We start from the raw sequence: 22,604 nt of genomic DNA, 5'->3' as shown, positions 1-22,604 counted from the left end.
AACCGATGAAGAACCGATGAATGATCTAAAAAGTATCCAAATGAACTTGATCAGTTTTATTGACATTCATAAGAAACAGAGTTGATAAATACCTTTTAGAAAATATATTTTTTCAGCAAAGACATGTAAATTCATTTTTAATATTGTTTATAGTAAATGCAAATTAGAGTCCAATTGAATTTTAAGAAATGAATCAGTGCTGCAACACAATAAACAGCGTTTTTAACAATAGCCTAATAATAATAAAATATAATTGAAAACTGTGTCATCCCGGTGTAATAGTTTCTGTAGATTTCTGGGATAAATCTTGGCATTTTTTTATGTTTATTAAGGCAGCTACAACTGCGGAAAAAACAAACAACACGTGGCTAAGGGTGGAAAAAATATTCAGTTTTGATGGAGTTGACCTGTATGGAGTTGACAAGTGCTCACAAAACTATTTATATTGTGATATTAATTTTATTTGGGGAAATAATCTATTGTTGTGTCATGATATTATTTACATATATATTTTGCCTGATTTACATTCCTTATATACATGGCATCTTTACATCTACTGTCACCATGAATTTAAAATTGATGATTATTATTTTTATGGAATATTGCAGTTCTTATTATAAATAAATCATTTGTACACATCTTTTTTTTTCTTTTTACAACCTGTCACTCACAAGATGACAGCAATAGCAAACCCATGGACTTCACAGAGAGTGAACATGCCAGTTTCCCACAGCTTAAGTCATGCAGGTCAGCACAAATCAAATGTAATTGATGCAGTTTAAAGACAAGCTACAGATCCTTTGGATTCTCAGTGGGAGTATTTATGTTGCTGCTAGAGCACATAATAATGCTTACCATTAAACTCAACCTAACATACGCTTCTTGTATATGTGAGCTACTGGAGACCCAGAATGAGCTGTAGGCCTACTCTATTGTGGAGGAAAACAAACCACTGGAATGATTGTTGTATTAAATTACATAATAATTCAAAAATTAGTTTTTTGTCTTAATGTGTTGTCTTGTCAATCAGTTGTTGCTTCAGTTGACCTTTGTCAACTCCGTCAGGTTTTGTCAACTCCCTCAGTATTTAACACGGTCAGATGAAGGTTTCAATGAATTAGTTATTAATTTATTCTTTTTTTCATTTATTGTGTTAAAATATTAAAACATCAACTGAACTACATGATATTATGTCTGCTTTACTTAAGAACATTGGTTATATATGTTTAACATTAAAAATGAGGGTAGAGATTCAATGAATTTAGAAACTGGATTGTTATTAATAACCCTAACCCAGAAAAATAAAAACGTATTTTTTCCACTTAGCACCTTTACTGAACACCATATTACATAATTTAAGACGTAATGCTGTTGTTGGATGAATCAAATTAAAATAGCATTGTTTTTGATGCGTCTGAAGGAGTTGACACAAATTAAGTTATGAAGTGAATTAATGTACATTTTTAGAAAAAACTTTTTCAGAAAAACCTGTTCCCTTGCAAGGTTTAGCTGAGACATGCAAATATATCAGTTTATAGTTAAGTTAATGTATTATTAAATAATAAAAACTAACTTCTAAAACATGTTTTGTCCCTCATCTCAAGAATCAGTGATAGCCTAGTGTGTGTGTGTGTGTATACTATATATATTATATATATATTATATATATATATATATATATATAAAATGGCTTTTGGATCTGATATATATATATATATATATATATATATATATATATATATATATATATATATATATATATATATATATATATATATATAGCCTATTCTTAACCTGTATGCGTATGTGTGGTGAGTGTGTACCTAGCTGCTTTCGCTATGTTATGTCACTGCGCGCGTTCTGTTTTGAATGACAACGGCTTCTTCCAATCACAGAGTAGGACAGAGTGAAGGGCGTTTCCGTTTCCCTCCGCGGCCTGTTCTGTCGGTCACCTCCTGCTGCGCAGTTCTCGCTGAACGAGACGCGTCCTCTCCCCGGTGCGCAGGCGGGAGAGGCCTGAACGGAACGCGTAAACATCGGGCGTGGGACGCATGATTTTAAAGGAAAAGGTGCTACAAATGGAAGCGGATGGTTTTGTGCGCAGGCGGCGGATGACAGCGGACACATCGGGCGGCGATGCCGCGGTGGCCGGAGCTTCCGCGGGCGCGGAGATACACTGGCTCGGCGGCAGGTTCTGGGGTGTTTCGGATAGTCTCGTTGGCACTTTGACACCTCGGTTAGCAGCAGAACCGGAGCTTCATGTTGGACATTTCTATGGCTCCCAAGAGGCCACTGATCTCTCGGAACCGGACTATGAGGGTTTGCCCCAGGGCGCCTCCACCAGCACGCACATGTTTGCTGGAGCAGTGGCTGGAATCATGGAGCATTGCCTGATGTTCCCTATTGATTGTGTGAAGGTAAATAAATGAGAGATGAGCGTTTTATAAAGAATTTTAAAAGATTTCATTAACAGGACTGATGTGACCAGCAGGCCCTTGAAAGATACAGCAAGATGGCAAGGTCGAGTTAGTTTCCCCTCTGTGATCTCATCTGTATTTTACAGACTACATACTTTTCAGACTGTAATTTCCCTCACGTCCTTTCTCAGATTTTAGTTTTTGTACTTATAAACTTTACTACTGCACTTCACCGTCCTTGCGGTTATTAATGGTAATGCTCATTTGTAGTTCTGTAATCTCTTAAACATCAAGATCTGTCTGGGCTAATCTGGTAATAACTAACTAAAGTCCTTAGTATGTAATTCCAGCAGCAACTTGCCTATATATATATTTTTTTTTTGTAATATAATTGCATCCTGTGGTTGGGAGTGTTTGTAGTAGCTTTCGTTCTGCGAGGTGTCATTATTTATGAAACATGAACATGAGATTAGAAGGCCACACGTGGCTCCGCTCTTGAACCACATGACCATGTTGACGCTGCTCTGGGCTAGTGCGCATGCGCATTGATTCCGCTGTAGTTCAAATATGGTCTGTATTTAGATTTGTTTGTCTTTTAAGTTAAAGGTTACCATAGAGACAGTACACTAACTAAATATAATTGTTTTTTTTATATGCACCACAGCAGATCTGTGATATGCTCTAGTTCTATGACTAGACCGATATCAGAATGCATAGGGCTGGGTTTCTCGATTTTAATAAATTCAGATTTTGATGATCCCATGATGTGGAATAGATCTTAAGTGCTGTTTTCATTTGATAAATACACAACTTTGTAGCGTGCTTTCCATTCAATGCATCGCAGTAAGCTTTGTTAATTTTGCAATGAAACAAAGTCTCAGCTTTCAAATTCTGTCAATTTTATCACAAAATTTAAACAAATATTGTGTGGCGCTCTTTAGTGTGGCGTGGCAGATCGCTGTAGAGCCTCAGTTCAAGCGGCAAACTGATCATCTCTTCCTCTTTACTAGTTATAGCATGAAATTAACTTGAATGAACATCAGAAGGTATGTTGAAAGAAATGGCACAGCTTACCGAAATACGTTTCATGTCTAATATAATCGCTCAGTCAGTGTTTCAATCACAGAAAGACATCAATAAAAAAACTTGTAAACAGTGTCATGCGACTTTACATTTACCTCAGAAAAGCCATTTATGTCTATAAACTTGATCGTCAGCTAGAGAAATGAAGTCTAGAGAGAAGCATTTTTTTAAATGTATGCATTATATATTCCTTATTTTTTTACTTAACCTGTTCTAAAGTAGCTATATAGCCTAATGTATGTTTGAAGAAATCTGTCAAAACAAGTTTCTTGACAGCCACCAATTAAATGTTTATATATATATATATATATATATATATATATATATATATATATATATATATATATATATATATATATATATATATATAAAACTAATTGGAGTAGAAACATAATTATGTCATTAAATGTATTATTCTAACGTTGTTATTATACAAAAACCCTTACTGTACCTGATGACGTATAGGCCTATCTACATGAATCAATATCAAATTCAATTGTACTCAGAATTGAAAAAGCTTGGGAATCAAAATCAATTTGAATCAAATCATGAAATTTGTGTCAATACCCAGCCCTAATTCCTACTCTAAAACCACTGTTTCCCTGAACAGGACACTGTCATTTGTCACATCATATGTTATGGAAGCTGCATGAAAACTATAAGGCTACATTCACACTTAGATTCACAGCCTTAGTGCTGAATTACGTTTTTTTTTTTTTTTTTTTGTATAGCTGTTGACATTGTTTTAAATGTGGTCAATATCAGATTCCAGTGCGAACAGATCATGGTCCTGGACTGACTGGGTGGGTAAAATCTGACTCCCATGAATTGTGATGAATGTCAATCTTCTAGAGTAATGTAAAAGTTGCATGAATTCTGATTTGACTGTTCAGACTGAAGTCACATTGCAAAACATCTGACCCTGTATCAGATTTAGGACCACTAAACCCTTGTTCCGACTGTCAGTCCAAATCCGATTTTTGTGCATATCTGATTGGAATCCGATCATATTTAGCAAGTGTAAAGGCTCGTACACACCGGGACGAATATCGGCGCGCGTTATTCGGCAGCGTTTTTCAGCGCGTTTTTTGTGTTCACACCCAAGCGATTTTCGCTGACGATGAGCCGAGTGAACATGCAAATTCATTCCCTGACATTAGATGGCGCCCATTTGCTCTGCAATACCACTCCATAACATTCTCTTTAATTAAGATTTAGATGTAGTCGCTGTCGCGTTTGTCATATAGTTCTTTATGTTCCGACACCAACGAGACCAGCAGTTCTACATTCATCTTGCCTTGCATCTTCCTCGTCTTATTTCTTCCCGGCAGTGTAGACGCTACTTGGCGTATATCTTCTTCGCCGTTACGTATGTGTGCTCAGCAAGACCGTTTTGTGTTTGAGCGCCCCCAAGTTGTGTTTTACTGTTACTTCAGAAGCTCCAGACACTTGAGCAAAAGCGCCAATCTCATTGGTCGGATAGTTTTTGATGCGGCGCGTCAAACTAAAAAAACGAACCCGAGGCGTTTTTTTTAAAAATGACGCTTTTACGCGTGGCGTTTTTTGTGTCGGTGTGCACACTCACATTGGCGCCCTTTGTTTAGTCACGAGGCGATAAACGTCAGCGAATATCGCGCGCGAAATTCGTCCCGGTGTGAACAGGCCTTAAAAAAAATCACACGAAATGCGATATTTTTTACGAGCTACATTCATAAATGGTTTGAAATCTTATTCAAATTGCATTTCTGTTTTCAAGTTTCACTCTGAGTGCTCTAATGGGATTCAGCGTGGTTTGTCACTTTATCACGCCACGTGAAGCGTACACATCAGACGTTGTTATAGTAAATATGCTGAAAGTCACTGCAGAAATTAGCTTGTTTATGGCGTATGCCCACTAACGCAAGGTCATTGCTGTAGAAACCAATGCAGATATTCTGGAAAATGAAAGAGCGCCACGGGACATGCAAATCAGACCCAAACAGTTTCGATACACAGTCTGGACAGTCAATAATTTAGACCAGGTAGACTAATAATCAGATTTGGACTGACAGTCTGTGAAACATAGCCATATGGAAGTGGTCCAAAACCGGAATTGAAGAGATGAGACTTGATGTGGTTTGTGCCATTCACAATGTTATGGGAAAAGCAGATACGAGTCACATATGAGCAAAAAACTCCGATTTGTTGGGCCATATTTACCTGCAATCTGAACGTTGTGAGGTGTGAATGCACTGATCAGGATGCCTTTGGCAAACTGTAAGGAAGTTGCTTTGAGTGTTCAGCTGCTCTTGTCAGGATAATGTGAAGGGTTCTTTACAGACAAAGACACTTTATCATGTCTTTTGCAGCTGTTCTCTCCTAAGTTAGCCAGTCCAGATTGTGAATCTAGAAAACACAAATCTGTTTTGTATATATGTACATGTATTTTTTTTTAACCCTAAATATAAATATTTGCCATAGCCTACATGTTGGGCTTTTTTCCTCAAATTTTCATATGCTCAGAATGCCACAATGCTCCAACTGCCACACATTTTTACAAAAATGTAAAATTCTCTTCATCTACTGATCAGAGATCACGTATTATGGTGCAGTCCGTTTTTAATATATCAATCTATCAAATCAAGTTCGCGCCACGTTTTTCTTGTTGGATGAATAGCTTAATTTTGAAATATGTTAGTAGTAAAATTGGTTGTAGTATTTTCCTGTTAATTTTTTTTCGGTCTGTGTATCTTTGCAAAACATGTAAATTCCAAGCTGAGGTTGATTCACACCACTATGAGTCATTGGGGAAGGTAAACGTAGAAGGATTTACACTTCAGTCAAAGGTTAAGTTTAAATCACTGAACACACAGGGTGGCACACTGCACATTGCCCCTGTTTAGAGGAGAGAATTAGAACAAAGTGTAGAACATTGAAGTAACTACAGCACCTGTTCAGTCCATCATTGACTAAAAACAAAAACAAAAAAAAACATGATTTCAGCAGAAGAATCTAAAAATGATGTATTGTACATAGAGATTATAGCACAGGCTTTTCCCTCCAAAATTAAATTGGTTAGTTACTTTAATTAGTACAGAGATCTACTTTCTTTTTAAACCAATATTATGTATTCACCTTTTTTGAAAGTGGCTTTGTTCATCAAATGCGAGTTGTGAATCTAAAATAAATTTTCTTTTGATTATGCTTCACTATAAAAACATAAAATTCAGTAATCACAAATGAATAAAAATGTATGGAAGGGAATTCTTTTTTTACTTAATCTTAGTACGCTGTTTCTTAATGGAAATTAAATAATTTCCTTTGCTGTAATAAAAGATCAGTTCTCTGTTTTGCGCTGTTACAGATCTAATCTCTGTACTTTAGACTATTTTGCAATCTTGAGCATTTCAAGAGCAATCTTGGAACTTCCTGTCGGAGGTTGCAGTTCCTCACTCCCCTGTCACGAGGAACTGGTTTTAGATATGATTTACGCACATTTATTGGCAAATATAATTATTTCCCGGGCCTTTTATAATGGAAGTACTGTTTCCTTACAGGTATAATACTACTCATGCAACCACTGCTGCCATGATCTCAAATTTCACCACATTGCAGCTGCTGTTCTGAACTTATATGTTCAGCTACTCTAAATCTGACCATGTCAATACAAACATGACTTTTGTGGTAGTCTAAAGTTCACAAAGTAAACCTACTAAACATGTTGTGCATTACTGGCTGCTTCCAACATTTTGTTTCCTTCCTGTTGAAAGTCAGTGTTTCTGCTTCAGTGTTTCAGTCAGCTTCAGGCACTGCTTTGCATCCATGTTTCTGTTGTACATCAGGTGATACAGTAGCGCTGCAGGAAAAGAGGATTAGGTTAGATTAAGTCCCTGTGTGACCTTATTGCTACAAACTTCGGTTCTGATCTACAGATCCAATGACTCAGCGTTGTAATGCATGTTTGCAAGGCTTTATTCAATCATGTTTGTTTTATTTTTTGCGGTCTACTGTTTTTATGGTCTATTTTAAATTGATTTACATTAATTGTAAACCTTATACGTACTTATTAACAAAAAAATTTTGTTACATTGATATCACTTTTTTGCAGGCTTGAGATAATAAATAAATAAATAAGTACATTTTGGGACACTTGCCCTCAGGGCCGTGGCTAGAAGGGAGAAAGGTGGTGGCGATTCTCGGGCTTTCGTGGGGCCCTCCGTGATTTCAACCGAGGGGGAATACACTCTCCCCCACCGGAATGCAATTCCATCCAAGGGGAATCACCACCAACCTATACAATTATGCAAATCCTGCTGATTTTAATGTCAGCAAGGTAGTATTTTGCCTTAGCCTGGTTAAAACCAGACCATTCTCAGTTGTAACTGAGTTATGGTCTGGTAAAGCGTCATAGACGAATCATTTCCAGAGGGGCGTCACCAGCGGACGTCGCGGATAGACCTAAACCCAATCAGAGCGATGAAGGAGATGACGTATGCAGAGCGGAGGAGAAACATCTCCGAGTGTTGTTCTTTGCTCGGTTTTTAACTAAAAGGAAACGTTCAAATCGCTTAAAACAGACGCGATAGCTGATTCGAACGAGTGATGTTCGACGGCGGCATCCATCTTTGTAATGTAGGCTACAAAATCTGCTTCAAAATCCCAGCGCTGTCGTCATCGTGTAAAGCCCGCCCCAACGTTTCTGATTGGTGCCGCGATTTCGACGGATTGGAAATGGGCTTGAATGAGCTTTTTGCCAGACTAACTTTCAGAGCAAATCTAAATTTGCCGGAAGTTGTCTGGGTTTTCCCAGGCTAATTTTGCCTGATTTTAAACTCTGAATTGAATTCACAAAAAAAGACAAGTCAACAGTCAGTAATAAAACAACAAATAAACAATTTACAAGGAATACCACAAATAACTAAAATAGAATAAAGATACAAATAAAATAAACAGTGCTTTAAGGTTTTTTTTCAGGTAGGTCCAACAGTAGTATTGAAGTAAGACATTTTAAAGAAATTTAATAAGGAATCAAATGTAAAATACTCTTCCCTGAGTAAACTAAATACATTAATCCTTGCAATTAACGTTACAAAAGTTAGTCATTCAAGAGCAGCACGTCATTAATGTCCATCACACAATAAAAGACAGAAAAAATCAGAGGCAGCAGCAGGATTATTAGGCTGCTGTCACTTTAAGACCGAATGCACGGATCCAATATACTGTTACAGATGCAGTTACACAACTGTTTACATTCACTTACGACAAACATGACTGTTTGTGCATAGCATACTCGTTAAGACGGTAATTTTGTATTTGTGTGTATTTGACATTTGTGTGGATTTGACATTTAAGCGCAATTTGCTACTTGCAAGCTGTTTGTGAGGCGGCCTTATGCATGTCTGCTTTGACTGTGCATAAGCGCTCCGTCTCTAGGAGAGCGTGCGAGTGCTCAGTGGTTTAAACACTGGCAAGAAAATTTCTAAATATAAACTTTAGTGACGATGCAACACTGCCTCGATTGTCCAAGTCACAATTCCTGTCAAGTGTGCAGCTCGCTTATGGCGCAGACGTGAAGTGGTGATGTGAAGACATTTGCGCATTTTGAGAGAGAGAGAGAGAGAGAGAGAGAGAGAGAGAGAGAGAGAATCACTGCTCTGGTGATTTACTCACGCTGTTTGTGAACTTACGACTCACAGAAAGTTTTCAGTAAATTAAGTTAATGAAGAAATATGAATTGTACCTCACCATCACCATTATAATCATTTTACCCACGCCAGGCAGAGATTGAGATGTATTATTTCCAGCTATTTTCGCAGATTAAATATATAATATATCTGTTTTGTTGTAGCTTATAAAGGTAATGAAAAATATGAAAAGTTGCTTAAAAACTTGGCTTTTTGTTTTTGCGTGGGACAAAGAAAGTATCAGCAGGTCTGAATTAAAAATCTACATTAATATTTGTATTTATACTAATAGCTTAATCTACATTCCGGGGCTTGTAAGTAAACAATTGCTTTTTTGTTGCAGACACGCATGCAGAGCCTTCAGCCAGAGCCAGCTGCCCGCTACCGTAACGTGATGGACGCTTTGCGGCAAATCGTGAGGACAGAGGGAATCTGGAGGCCAATCAGGGGCCTGAATGTTACAGCTGTAGGGGCGGGGCCTGCCCACGCACTTTACTTTGCCTGTTATGAAAGATTGAAAAAGGTCCTCAGTGATATCATCCATCCAGGAGCAAACAGTCATTTGGCGAACGGTACCAGTTTCCCTGCCCATCAGCACTGCTGATTTCCTCTTACCAGCACACCCACAATTCTAGACCGTTACTTGGCATGCATTTCTACGTAGGGCAATCAGTAAATGTGTTAAGTTGAGGTCTTTTTTGCTTTTTCATAAGGCCTTTTCAAATTAACTGTAGTACCATATTAGATGCATTGGTAGTGTCCAAAGTAACTAAAGTTACTAAAGTAACTAAGGCCCTGTTTACACCTGGTATCAAGATGCATTTTGGTAGATCGGGTCACAAGTGGACGACGTTAAATACTTGTGTAAAATGGGTCTAAAACTTTTTGAGCTTGCCCACTTTCGACCACTTCCAGAGGGAGCCAAAAACGCATTCAACCGGATTGCTCTCGCAGTGTAAACTCTCATGTGTTAGAACAGCCGCAAAAGACTCCGCCCACTGACCTAACGCGTAAACATTAAGGGAAGCGCGCTAGCCAGACGGGATTTAAACTGTTGTCTTAAGACCCAAGTTTGGTTTGAAAAACGCACCAAGCACAATGTTATCTCACCATTCCTGATTTCTAACAGGCGCTCATCGCGTTCAGCGTGGACTTGCTGCTGACAGAGCAGAATGAAAGCTGTTTTTCTGTCATCTCCTTTTGCATTAATATGAAAATTGCGTGAACTTATTTTTTCCATTAGATCGAAAGATCTGAAAAAGCCCATACATTTACCCACCTATAGACCCTCCCCTCAAAGAAATCAGGACAGAAGTCCAGAAGTGGTCGAAAGTTGACAGAAGAGACGGATTAAAACACCAGGTGTAAACGGGAATGAGTCTCCCTCGTCTACCTGTGATCCGATCGACCAGAACGCATCTTAACACCAGGTGTAAACGGGAATGAGTCTCCCTCGTCTACCTGTGATCCGATCGACCAGAACGCATCTTAATACCAGGTGTAAACACAGCCTTAAGGATACTCCACTTTTTTTGGAAATAGGCTCATTTTACAATTCCCCCAGAGTTAAACTGTTGACTTTTACCGTTTTTGAATCCATTCAGCCGATCTCCGGTTCTGGCGGTACCACTTTTAGCATAGCTTAGCATACATCATTGAAGTGGACAAGACCATTAGCATTTCTCAAAAAAAATGACCAAAGAGTTTCGATATTTTTCCTATTTAAAACTTGACTCTTCTGTAGTTACATCGTGCATTAAGACCGACGGAAAATGTAAAGTTGCGATTTTCTAGGCTGATATGGCTAGGAACTATACTCTCATTCCTGCGTAATAATCAAGAAACTTGCCGTACCATGAGTGCAGCAGGCGTAATGATATGACGCAGCGCCTGAAAATAGGCTACCTTCCGTCAACACAACGGAACTATTTTCAGGCGCTGCGTCATATCATTACGCCTGCTGCTCTCATGGTACGGCAGTAAATTTTCTTGATTATTTCTTGATAACTACAGAAGAGTCAAGTTTTAAATGGGAAAAATATCGAAACACTTTGGTGATTTTTGTTTGAGAACTGCTAATGGTCTTGTCCACTTCAATGATGTATGCTAAGCTATGCTAAAAGTGGTACCGCCAGAACCGGAGATCGGCTGAATGGATTCAAAAACGGTAAAACTCAACAGTTTAACTCTGGGGGAGTTGTAAAATGAGCCTATTTCCAAAAAAAGTGGAGTATCCCTTTAAGTTCAGCAATGGACAACATTCTGGAACTAGTTATTTGGCTGTGGCTTTGTTATTTGTATGAATCAGATATTTCTCAAACATCTGCCCATGTCTTCTCACCTGACCTCTTTAAAACGTCTTTCTAGTAGTGATGAGGTCAAATCCCAAAAATGCCATTCTCCGATATCACGACAGCAGCTATATAGTGTATGTATAAGAGAAGATCATATGGGTAGTTAATCTTTGAACATGCTATGAATAATGAATATTTTTTATTGCTTAATTTTATTTTTGTTTTAATGATTTACCATCAGGTAGAATATTTAGTCTGACAAATCAGTGCAAATGCAATGTAAAACTTTAGGACAAACTGATCTGAATAGCATTTCTAATGCTCAGTGTGTACCATATAAGCCAAGTAACTAATTAACATTATTGGAATTATCTTAAAAGCTAAAGCTAATGTAATGTCTTCCCCCCTTCCATTTGTGAAGCGCTTTGAGGTCCCAGAAAAAGCGCTATATAAATGTAATGAATTATTATTATTATTAATGTCAATACACAAGCTAAACTGACCTGCTGTATGCCCGTATAATGAAAAGTGTTAGGCCTAATTATAAAGCTTAAATTGTGCATAGTAATGGAACACTAGTTTATTGATAAGTGATTGATTTATGTTTTATTATTGCATTTATCAAATTGTGTTGTAGTGGATATTTAGACTTAGGGTGCTCTCACACTAGCACTTTTGATGCACATGATGATTCGATAAAACTGTTTTTTTTTTTTTATGTGAGAGCTCACTCACTTTCCTGACAAGCGGAATTCTCTTTTGATGCAAATGCACCGCAGTTTGGACCCAAATAATATAATGTGAACACAATCCATCGGGGGAGGGGGGAGCAATCGAACTCTGGTTTGGACCAGGCAATCGAACCAAGTGTGAAAGCATCCTTAGGGCCAGATTTACTAAACGGAGCACGTGGCCGCAATCTAATAAAAGCGCCGGTGGGAGTGGAAAGTTCTGCAGGTGATCTACTGAGAGTGTGCAAATCCAGTCATGTCAGGTGCAAAATCTGTTAAAGGGTTAGCTCACCCAAAAATAAAAACAAAAAAGCTTGTCATCAGTACTCACCCTCATGTCGCTCCAAACCCATAAAACTTTCGTTCATCTTCGAAATGCAAATGAAGAAATTTTATTAAAAGATTGTTAAACTAATCTATATGAATCGAGCAGTTTAGTTGCAAATTTTCTGAAGAGAGACAATCGCTTTATAGGATGAACAGAACAGATAGAATTTAGGCTTTTATTCACATGTAAAAATTGTTGATTAGCGAACATAAACAGAAGCTCAACCATACTTGCTTGATACTTGAGAACAAACCTCATTGGTTCTTGCGGAAGCTCAAACGTGATGCGTAACACGAGAATGAAACCCATTGGTTCTTGCATGTCAAGCTTCCGTTTACCACAACTGATGATGTGTGAGTTGATGAATAAATAAAATATGTGAATAAAAGCCTAAATTCAATCTGTTCATCATATAAAGTGATCGAGTCTCTTCAGAAAATTTTAACTAAACCGCTCAATTCATATGGATTAGTTTTACAATCTCTTTATTAACTTTTTGAAGAGTCAAATGGTAGTTGCGTAGCTGTCAATGGAGGGACAGAAAGCTCTCAGATTTCATCAAAAAGATCTTAATTTGTGTTCCAAAGATAAATAAAAATCTTACTGGTTTTGAACTACATAAGGGTGAATAAATACATGCTTTTTTTTTAGGGTAAATAATGGTGAAAATACCAGAAAATTTACTACTGCAAGTAGGGATGGCCCGATACCATTTTTTTTCAAACCGATACGAGTACGAGTATTTACATTTGTGTACTTGCCGATACCGAGTACCGATACCGATATTTCTACCGCAAAAGTAATAGGCTCCCAGAAAAGAAGACGACTATTTTAGAACACAGGTTAGAAGACTGTTTTTATTTTCTTCTCTGCTTGTTTTAACAAGTCTAAAAATAAATAAAAATTAGTAAAATAATAAATGTATTAACACACAAACCACTGTTAATTTAACATAAAAACAAAGCAGGCTACTGCGTGCATGGTCTGGCATGACTGAATGCGCGCAAAGTGCGCTCCCTTAATAAATCCTAAAAGCTGACAGTTCATCGCGATCTCACACATCTCTGTTATTATCAATGAAGCTGACTGCACAATCAATCTTTCATAATATCCACACTTTGTTTGTTATAATTCGAGGATTTGCCAGCATACAGAATTCAGCACTGAACAAAAAAGTCCGATTTGAGCGGTGAGGGGAGTCTATCTTAAATGCTTCTGATTGGCCATTGCGTTCCAGAAATCAACACATATGTCTGTGATTGGCTACATCGCTCAACGCTGTAACCATGTTATGAATAGAAACTCTGGCCTGTAAATCGTTTCTATTTTGTTGTAGTTGTTCTTGTTGCTTTTCTGCAAGAGATGAATAAAAATCTTTTAGTTTTTATGTTTTATTCATAGATATTTCTAGTTTGCGGGAGTCCCGCGAATCGTTTTATTCTCCCGTAACCCGCACACACAGAGTGAGTGCATTACCGCCCGCGCGCGCGCTCGGCCATCAGATCTATGATGCGTCTTCAGATGTTTAATTAGATTGCTGGTGTTAAACGATGTACTTTCTTTCCCTCCTCTCGACACCTTAGCTGAACATAACTCACAGTCTGCATTGCTGTTGTCATCACCCCTTATCTTGAAATGAGCCCAAACCGCCGACATTATACTTTCCTATGCCTCAGTTCACCTTAACAAAGCACTCGCGGCGGCCAGTTTCGTTTTGCAAAATGTACGTGGTATCGGTGCGTGGTATCGGCGAATTTTTATGAGTACGAGTACGAGTATATGAGGACAGTATCGACCCGATCCCCGATGCCAGTATCGGTATCGGGCCATCCCTAACTGCAAGCCTTAGTAAATCACATTGCATGATTCTTTTAAATACTCTCTGCCTATGAATTTTGTGGTCTGACATGGAAACTCCTACAAATGCATATGCAATAAGGTCAAGCACAAGTATAACTGTGTCCACGGCGCCTTTTCATCGCTAATTTCTCACAGCGTGTCTTTAGTAAATCCTGACTGACAGTAGTTTTTTAACGCCAAAAGAGGATTTGTGCTGGCGCAAGCTGTTAGTAAATCTCGGCCTTAGACTCAACATTGCGGAGCTCATGGTAAAAGTCATTGTTGGTGTTGCTGTGTAGTGTCTCTTTTCTTTCTCTTTCCTCCAGGTCAGGGTGAAAGGGTGGTAAGTAACAGCTGGCATATTACCGTTTACCAGTAGAATACACAGAAAAGGGATAAAAATAATTTTGGCATCATATTATAATTTTTTTGGATCATGATTTGCCGGAAAATGCCTCATGTCCTGTTAGCATCTCTGTATTTTGCTTGTATTCTCAGAAGTAGCAGCGGCAGTTTTTGCTTTTTACCGTAAAACGGTCACGATGAGTGAAGTAATTGCCAGTATTCTGAACAAAAGACTCTTTCTCTCCTAACTCCACATTCCCCAGAGTTTATCCAGTCAATCCCTAATCTCTCTGTTAAATCATGGGGGGGTATTTGGTGGCTGTTCAGGTTTTTTGAACAGTTTTTGTTTGACTGGGATCTGATCCATCTGTATATCTGATTGTTGTATTTTGATTCCAGTGACTGTCCACTGTGTGCATGCCCTAATTTTGGTGTTAATGTCTGAGGGTCTGTGTTACAGGGACAGCTGGATGTGTTGCCACATTGCTTCATGATGCTGCCATGAATCCAGCTGAAGGTATATTAGCTTTAATCTTCACTTTCTATTAAAAAGGTCTTCCTGTATATACTGCCATTCAAAAGTTTGGGTCAGTAAGATTTAATTTTCTGGTAGGTATACATTTATTCTGTAAAGATGCATTAAAATTGATCAAAGGTGACACTAAAGACATTTGTGATGTTACAAAATATTTGTATTTCAAATAAATACTGTTCTTATGAACTTTCTATTCATCAAAGAATCCTGAAAAATGGTTGCCACAAAAATACTAAGCAGCACAACTGTTCTCAATATTGATTTTATTAGAGATGCACCGATGTATTGCACATATTTTTAAGCCTTGGAAATTTAAATATCCAAGTGCAAGAATAGTGTAAAAAGAGCACTCAATTCTATTCACTGTGAAAAGTTTTGTGTGCACATCCAATGTAAAAGACAAAAAAATCACTCACTATTAACTAAATAACTAATAAAGATTAATGTATATTTAATCTATTTAATGAATAATATATTTGACATTTGATTACTTAATTTCTGTACCTGAAAACTACTGTTAGATCTATCTGAAAAGCGCTATTTATTTCATATGCATCTTTGTTCTGTTGTATTTATGAATTTATGTTGGCCTGTTGAATGTTAAATGGATCAAATCCATGTTCAATAGAAATTATTTTATGATGCAGCAATAAACTAGCTAGGACACCTTAATGCATGCTAATTTAAAACATGATCAAAACACTAATCTATATTTTAATGGCAAAAGTTCAAATAAGAGAGCAAGTGACGATTATCGGAATCAGCCAATAGTTTGTTAAAATCGGTATCGGCACAAAAAATTCTATTGGTGCATCCCTATGTGTATATATATATATGTATGTATGTATATATATATATATATATATATATATATTGTGATATTTCATAATATTACTGTTTTTTCCAGATAAATGCAGCCTTAATGGGCATACTTTAAAGACACTTTCAAAAACATTTAAAAATGTTAATGACCCCAGACTTTTGAATGGTAGTATGTTTATTGTTCTACTTTGCATCTGTATCTAGTTTACATGGATGTTTTTTTATTTTTTTACTTGTATGGGTCCTCTTAGTTGTTGTTTTTTTGTTTTTTTTTGTTTGTTTTTTATATGTTTGATTTATTTCATGTAATGGCAATAACATTTTTGGGGCACATGCCATGATTTTGAAAGATGATTTTTGCAACCAGATAATGTAGCTGTCCCATTCTAATTAGTAGGACTGTGGCTTATTATTAATTTGGTAATCAATTAGTCTATTATTTTTGTTTTGTTTGGTTTAAAAAAAAAAAAAAAAAACGTTTTTCTGTATTTTATAAAAAAAAAAATAAAAAAAAAAAACTTTATTCCACATCCTGTGCAATATTCCCCTCCAAATAATGCACAAATTGATCAGCAAACCTAAACCCCCTTGGTCTGGAAGTTATCTGTGCACTCCCAGCCAGGAGGTGGCAGAAAAGATCTAAATTCACTACAAAACTCTCTCTCCCTAAAAAAAAACCACATTTCCAAAGCACATCCTTGTGAGAGCAGATTGGCCTTGCTCTAATTAACAGCTGTGCGATGTTGAAACGGTAGCATTAGCCGTAATCCCCCAGTGGCCCGAGTCTCAGTCAGACTGCAGTGTCTGTTTCTGCGCTCTTGAGGCTCAAGGTTAACAGCGCAGGTGCCAGACTGAGACCTTGCGTAGACACCTGCTCTCCTTCTGGTCTGTTCCCAGCAGACCGCTCGACTGTAGGTCACACAGGAGGCTCGTTTGATCCGCGTCCGGATGAAACGGGACATTTCTCCTTTGATGGGCCTTACTGTATTTCAATCATGACTTGTTCACGCACTTGATTAACGTCCCCCTTCCTGTCCTCTTTTGTTTCCTGTCTGACGGACTGCGATGACCTCCCCTTGTTCAGTGGTGAAGCAGAGGATGCAGATGTATAACTCGCCATACCGTGGCGTCCTGGACTGTATGCGCTGTGTGTGGCAGCGGGAGGGGATGTTGGCCTTTTACCGCAGTTACACTACGCAGCTCACCATGAATGTGCCCTTCCAGGCTTTGCACTTCATGACCTACGAATACCTGCAAGAGCTGTTGAACCCCCAAAGACAATGCCACCCCTCGTCCCACATGGTGTCGGGCGCGCTGGCGGGAGCAATCGCCGCCGCCGCCACAACGCCACTGGACGTTTGCAAGACGCTGCTGAACACGCAGGAGTCTCTGGCTCTCGATTCCGTCAGCCAGAGCGGAAGACACATCTCAGGCCTCGGCCATGCCTTCCGGACTGTCTACAGGCTTGGCGGCCTGCCCGCTTACTTCAAAGGCGTTCAGGCCAGGGTCATATACCAGATGCCCTCGACCGCCATCAGCTGGTCCGTCTACGAGTTCTTCAAGTACATTATCACCAAACACCAGCACGAGAAGCGCAGGATCCAGAGGGACGGAGAGAAGTAACTGGCAAGACCAACCTGATAAGCACTCGAGCTGCAAATGGACTGATTTAATAAACGATACGCACATATAGAGTCGGGAAAACTCATGTCTGTTTACTTCTTTTCATTCAGCATTTAATACTTTCCTGTATAATTCAGCTAATAATCATGACCTAAGTTTTCACTGTGACAGCTCAAAAAAAAAAAAAAACATCTTTGTGAGTCCCACAAGAGGGCATCAGAGGCCTCTTCAGACTTGATATGCTAATGAGGGGGCGGTCCTTTAAATGTGTGGGTGGGCATCAGAGTCTCTAGACTTCTCCAATTCCTTTTTTTTTTTTTTTCATCTAAACAGTACCCAGAAGAGCAAACCTGAAACAAAATTTTTAATATACCCAGCCGAAACCAATGCGCACAATTGAAGACGTATCTGTACATTCAAATTGGGATTTTAAATGTCATTTAAATCATTGTTTATGGCAGAATGTAGACCTGTACAGTAATTTATTGCCTTCTCTGGATGAATTAGCACTCGGAGATAATGAAAGATATCTATGTTAGAGGTATTTTTGTAATATTTGGCGGTGGCATTTCGTCAGCACTTGTGGGAAATGCTCCTGCAGTTGTTCCAAAGTTTTGAGGTTGGAGATCACCGCCCCTCCACAACTTCTAGAAATAGTTTTGAGGTCTCTAGGGGACGCCGCATAGATCTGTATGAGAGCTTTAGAAAGACACCCAGTCCTTTCTGCCCAGCATTAGTATTATCTAGTCAACAATGCCTTACACTTGCAGATCACATGGCCTGAGTGTCATTTAAATCAGATTCTATTAAGAGGTCCTTCTGAGTCATTAAATTAATATGAATTGGTTTGAGTTATTTCTTTTGATGGACACTAGAATGTATTTTGGTTTGCTCTTAACTGAATTTGAGCTCTTGTTTTTGAAAGTTTCTGCTGAAACGCACCTGAACACGTATGGAGTTTTATTGACAGCAGTCTGACTGCCCCGGTCCATTTTGTTCCTCAGCTTCCAATAAATTCGCAGTGCAGGAAATTCCTTGGCATGCATAAAGCTGATGTCTGTGTGATTTCAATTATTTATCTCTAAACTCTAATAAATGAATGGTCTGGGTTAGCAGGAATTTTTTTTTTGTCTGGTTTATATAAAAAAATGCACTCACTATATCATTCAGAAGTTTGGGGTTATTTAGAAGTTTTTATGTTTTTTAAAGAAGTATATGCTCAACGAGGCTACATTTATTAGATGAAAAATATAGTTAAAATAGTAATATTCTGAAATATTATTTGCAAACTAAATTAATGGTTTGTTTTCTATTTAAATATGTAATTTATCCACACATGATCCTTCAGAAATCATTCTAATATACTGATTTGCTGCTCAAGAAACATGTATATCAAGAAGTATGTATAATGGTAAGTATATAATATAAAACATCCATCCACAGTGATTACAATGGTAACACATCCACCTAGAACAGTAGTCCCTATATGGCAACCCTTGATTTGATTTTTTTTTTTTTGCAGATTTAATACTTGTTTCATATGTGTTGACTTTCCTACTTGGATGCTCATAAGTTATTACCTCCTGAAAAGCTATCCAGTATATTTAGATACATGACTTGGCCTAATTTCTCTGTGTGGATTGTGGAATTCCTCTGCTGGTGTCCTCGGGAATGAAGGAGCAGCACCTCTTAAGCAGTAAGAGTTGAAAGATCTCTGTTGGTGGCAAATTCAGTGTTTGGTCTAAGACGCAGGTGCACATGTGACCTTTGACTTCAAGTTTCCGAACAATTGCCAGGGGAGTACATGGAGGGGCTCTCACTTTACCTGCATGCTAATGTCTGGACAAGAGGGATAAATGTTTATCTTTTTTTATGAGACAGCCTCTGATGTGGCACTAAAAGTATTTGGACACTTAAACAACACAGTTTCTCAGTCTTTTTTTGTGTTTTGCTGTCAAGCACCATAGTGTCAAGGTAAGTTTTTAGAAGATGTATGAAGTCAGTTCCTCTCAAGTTTGCACAGGTGTAATTTATTTATTAATTACCGGTATCATATTATTGACAATTGACAACTTTTGACAATCACAAAGTGTGTGTGTTCGAGAGAGACAAAAAAAGACATTTATAATGTTACAAATGATCTCTATTTCAAATAAAGGCACCAAATTTTGTTTTAAATTTGATTTTACACCAAAATATGAATCAGCAAAAACTATTTTCAACATTGAAAATCAGAACCATTATTAATAATTGAGCACCAAATCAGCATATTAGAATTATGTCTGAAGGATCATGTGACACTGAAGACTGGAGATACAGCTTTGACATCACAGGAATAAATTATATATATATATGATTGTATATGTTGTTTATGGTTTATAACAATATGGTCTTTCTTTAATGTTTTTCCTTGAAAATGTTTAAAATCCCAACTGGTTTGACATTTTGCATATAATGCAATAATGAATTTTTTTAATGTATATATTATTTTAAAACCTGTCACAATAATGTCCTAATGATGTAACGGGTAGATGGGTTTCAAAAAATCCTCCCTTTTCTCTAAAGCTATGAGAGAGAGCAGATGACAGACGAAGAACCATCAGTCCCGCTCCTGAGAGCCGCAGGCTCAGCCGGCTGAACGTGAACTTGACTGTCAGTCTGCCAGGTGGAAGAGCTGGACTGTAATGGAGACGCACATGGGTGTCACTGAGAGTTAGACCTGATTCAAATGCCCAAGGCAAGGGAAAAAGATCTCGATGCAATTTTGTACTTGGTTTCAATTCAACTGTAAACTGTAGATTATTAATCTGGATGCTCTTGCACAGTTTATTTTCTGGGACTAACCATAGAATGTCAAGGTGGTGTTGACTTTAGTCTGGCATTTCTAAGAACTTATTAAATTTGAATACAAACCTGACATGGAAATCAGGTCTGGAGTGCACCTTTCTATCCTTGGATGCCTCAGTGCATACACAGGTCTAACGTCAGTCATAACCTGTAGGTTCATGTCCTTCAACTGACTTTATATTATTCCGTTTGCAAAAAAAAAACACACACATTGCAGGACATTGAATTATTTGTTTTCGGAAAGAATCCATATCCACTTGCTTGATATTACTAAGTTAGACATCATTGTTATCTCTTTTAAAGTAATACGGGATTTAATGAGAACATTGGGTATCATTGAAAATATATGTACAAGTTGGATTCAAAAAAACAAAAATCTGGGTGATTTTACTGCTGGTTCTGTTTGCAGGTGCAAGATGATATTTTTTATACAGTCTTTATTCTCTACTCCAGACGTGTATCTTGTCAGGTAGACATCTGTTCAAACAGGGAGTGTTAATGAACCCTCTTTGAATGTCTGAGAGTGTGTGATGGTGTGTTTCACCCCACCCTAGCTTTCGTTTATGTCTCTCCTCCCATCCGTGTCGCGGGTGGCCCGCACGAGCTTGCCCACAATGGTGCTGATGAGCTTCCTCTGCAGAGTCTCTAGGGGATTATGAGGAGGTGTTTATGGTTCCTGATCCATCCAGTGATCGGCCCTACGCAGTTCTTTAAGGAGTCAGGGATGGTAAATGATGTATTTGTAGGGAATTAGGTGATGTTATTGTTGTTTTAGAACATGTGCCTGGGCTGATGTTTGATCAGCTGAGTCAGAGAGAGACTTGGAGTAGTTTCCCAAGTGGGAAAATGTGAGAAAGTGTGTGTTGCTTTAGTTGTTGGACTGCTGACAGACAGTGGAGTGTTTGCTTTTTCTTCGAACTCTAATAAAGAGCCCTCACGGCCTGGTAGAGGATATGTCTCATGAGACACTTGTTTGTTTGGGTTGTTCTCCATCGATTTACACACACACACACACATTAACGTAGTTTTATTGCATTTGATGCTCAGCATTTTTGCATGCAAGATTCAGATCAATCAAACCAATGGCCCAATTGGTGTTACTAGCACCATGGCTCTTTGAGCCAAAACTGTATATACTCCGGATTGCTTTTGTAGTTTAAACGTTCCTGTGGTTGAATGCGTTCGAAACAGCCACAAAAGACCGCCTTCTCTCCACCTACTGACCTAATAATGACCTTATATTCCCCTGAAAGTTATAGCCTATTTATGCTTGAGTAGAAGTACAATAAAATAGCAAGCCCACTTGGCTTGCTTTTTTTATTGCATTTTTTCCCAATCACATATACAGTCATGTGTTTAAAAAAAAAAAAGGACACCCTTTTGAATTATTTGGTTTTACATATCAGGAGGACATAATAAAACAATCATCTGGTCTTTGGCAGGTCTTAAAATTAGGTAAAAACAACCTCAGATGAACAACAACACATGACCTATTACACAGTGTCATTATTTGTTTAACAAACACTGTCAAAATGGAAAAGCCATGTGTGACAAACTAAGTACACCCTTACTGCTTCCATAGGAATTAAGAGGGTAAGTAGCAGTCAGGCCATTCTAAACAAATGCCTTTGATTAATTGATCATCAGTAAGTGTGGCCAACTCTATAAAAGCAGAAGTTTTGGCAGTTTGCTGGTCTGGAGCATTCAGGTGTGTGTTAACAATGCCAGGGAGGAAAGACATCAGCAATGATCTTAGAGAAGCAATTTCTTGCTGCACATCAATCTGAAAAGGTTTGTACGGCCATTTCCAAACAATTTGAAATCTTTCTACAGTGAGGAAGATTATTCAAACATTCAAGACAGTTGCCAATCTTCCCAGGAGTGGACGTCTCAGCAAATTCACCCCAAGGTCAGACCGTGTGGTGCTCAGAGAAACTGCAAAAAAACTCAAGAGCTGCACCACAGACTCTACAGGCCTCAGTTGACATGTTTGTTAAATGTTAAAGTTCATGGCAGTACAATTTGAAAAAGACTGAAAAAGTATGGCTTGTTTATAAGGGTTGTCTGGAGAAAGCTT

The 22,604-nt window shown here is 38.1% G+C and overlaps 1 protein-coding gene across 1 annotated transcript; it reads left to right on the top strand.

The window, feature by feature from the left end:
- Positions 1 to 1,919: 1,919 nt before the first annotated feature.
- slc25a28 (solute carrier family 25 member 28) lies at positions 1,920 to 18,734 on the top strand. The gene is made up of 4 exons (XM_056272430.1): positions 1,920 to 2,417; positions 9,507 to 9,735; positions 15,161 to 15,217; positions 17,142 to 18,734. Exons 1-4 carry the CDS (start codon positions 2,052 to 2,054, stop codon positions 17,678 to 17,680), a joined length of 1,191 nt encoding a protein of 396 aa, XP_056128405.1. The 5' UTR covers positions 1,920 to 2,051; the 3' UTR covers positions 17,681 to 18,734.
- The last annotated feature ends 3,870 nt before the right edge of the window (positions 18,735 to 22,604 follow it).

The sequence above is a fragment of the Rhinichthys klamathensis genome, unplaced genomic scaffold (assembly GCF_029890125.1).
Source record: "Rhinichthys klamathensis goyatoka isolate OS25496 unplaced genomic scaffold, OSU_Roscu_1.1 h1tg000338l_1, whole genome shotgun sequence".
Taxonomy (NCBI): Eukaryota; Metazoa; Chordata; class Actinopteri; order Cypriniformes; family Leuciscidae; genus Rhinichthys; species Rhinichthys klamathensis.
Note: the sequence above shows the minus strand (reverse complement) of the source record. Positions and strands in the feature narration are given on the sequence as shown.

Coding starts and splice junctions, on each gene's coding strand:
- slc25a28 (XM_056272430.1), top strand. CDS start 2,052: ATGATTTTAAAGGAAAAGGTGCTACAAATGGAAGCGGATGGTTTTGTG. Junction 2,418..9,506: donor TCCCTATTGATTGTGTGAAG/GTAAATAAATGA, acceptor TTTTTGTTGCAG/ACACGCATGCAGAGCCTTCA. Junction 9,736..15,160: donor AAACAGTCATTTGGCGAACG/GTACCAGTTTCC, acceptor TCTGTGTTACAG/GGACAGCTGGATGTGTTGCC.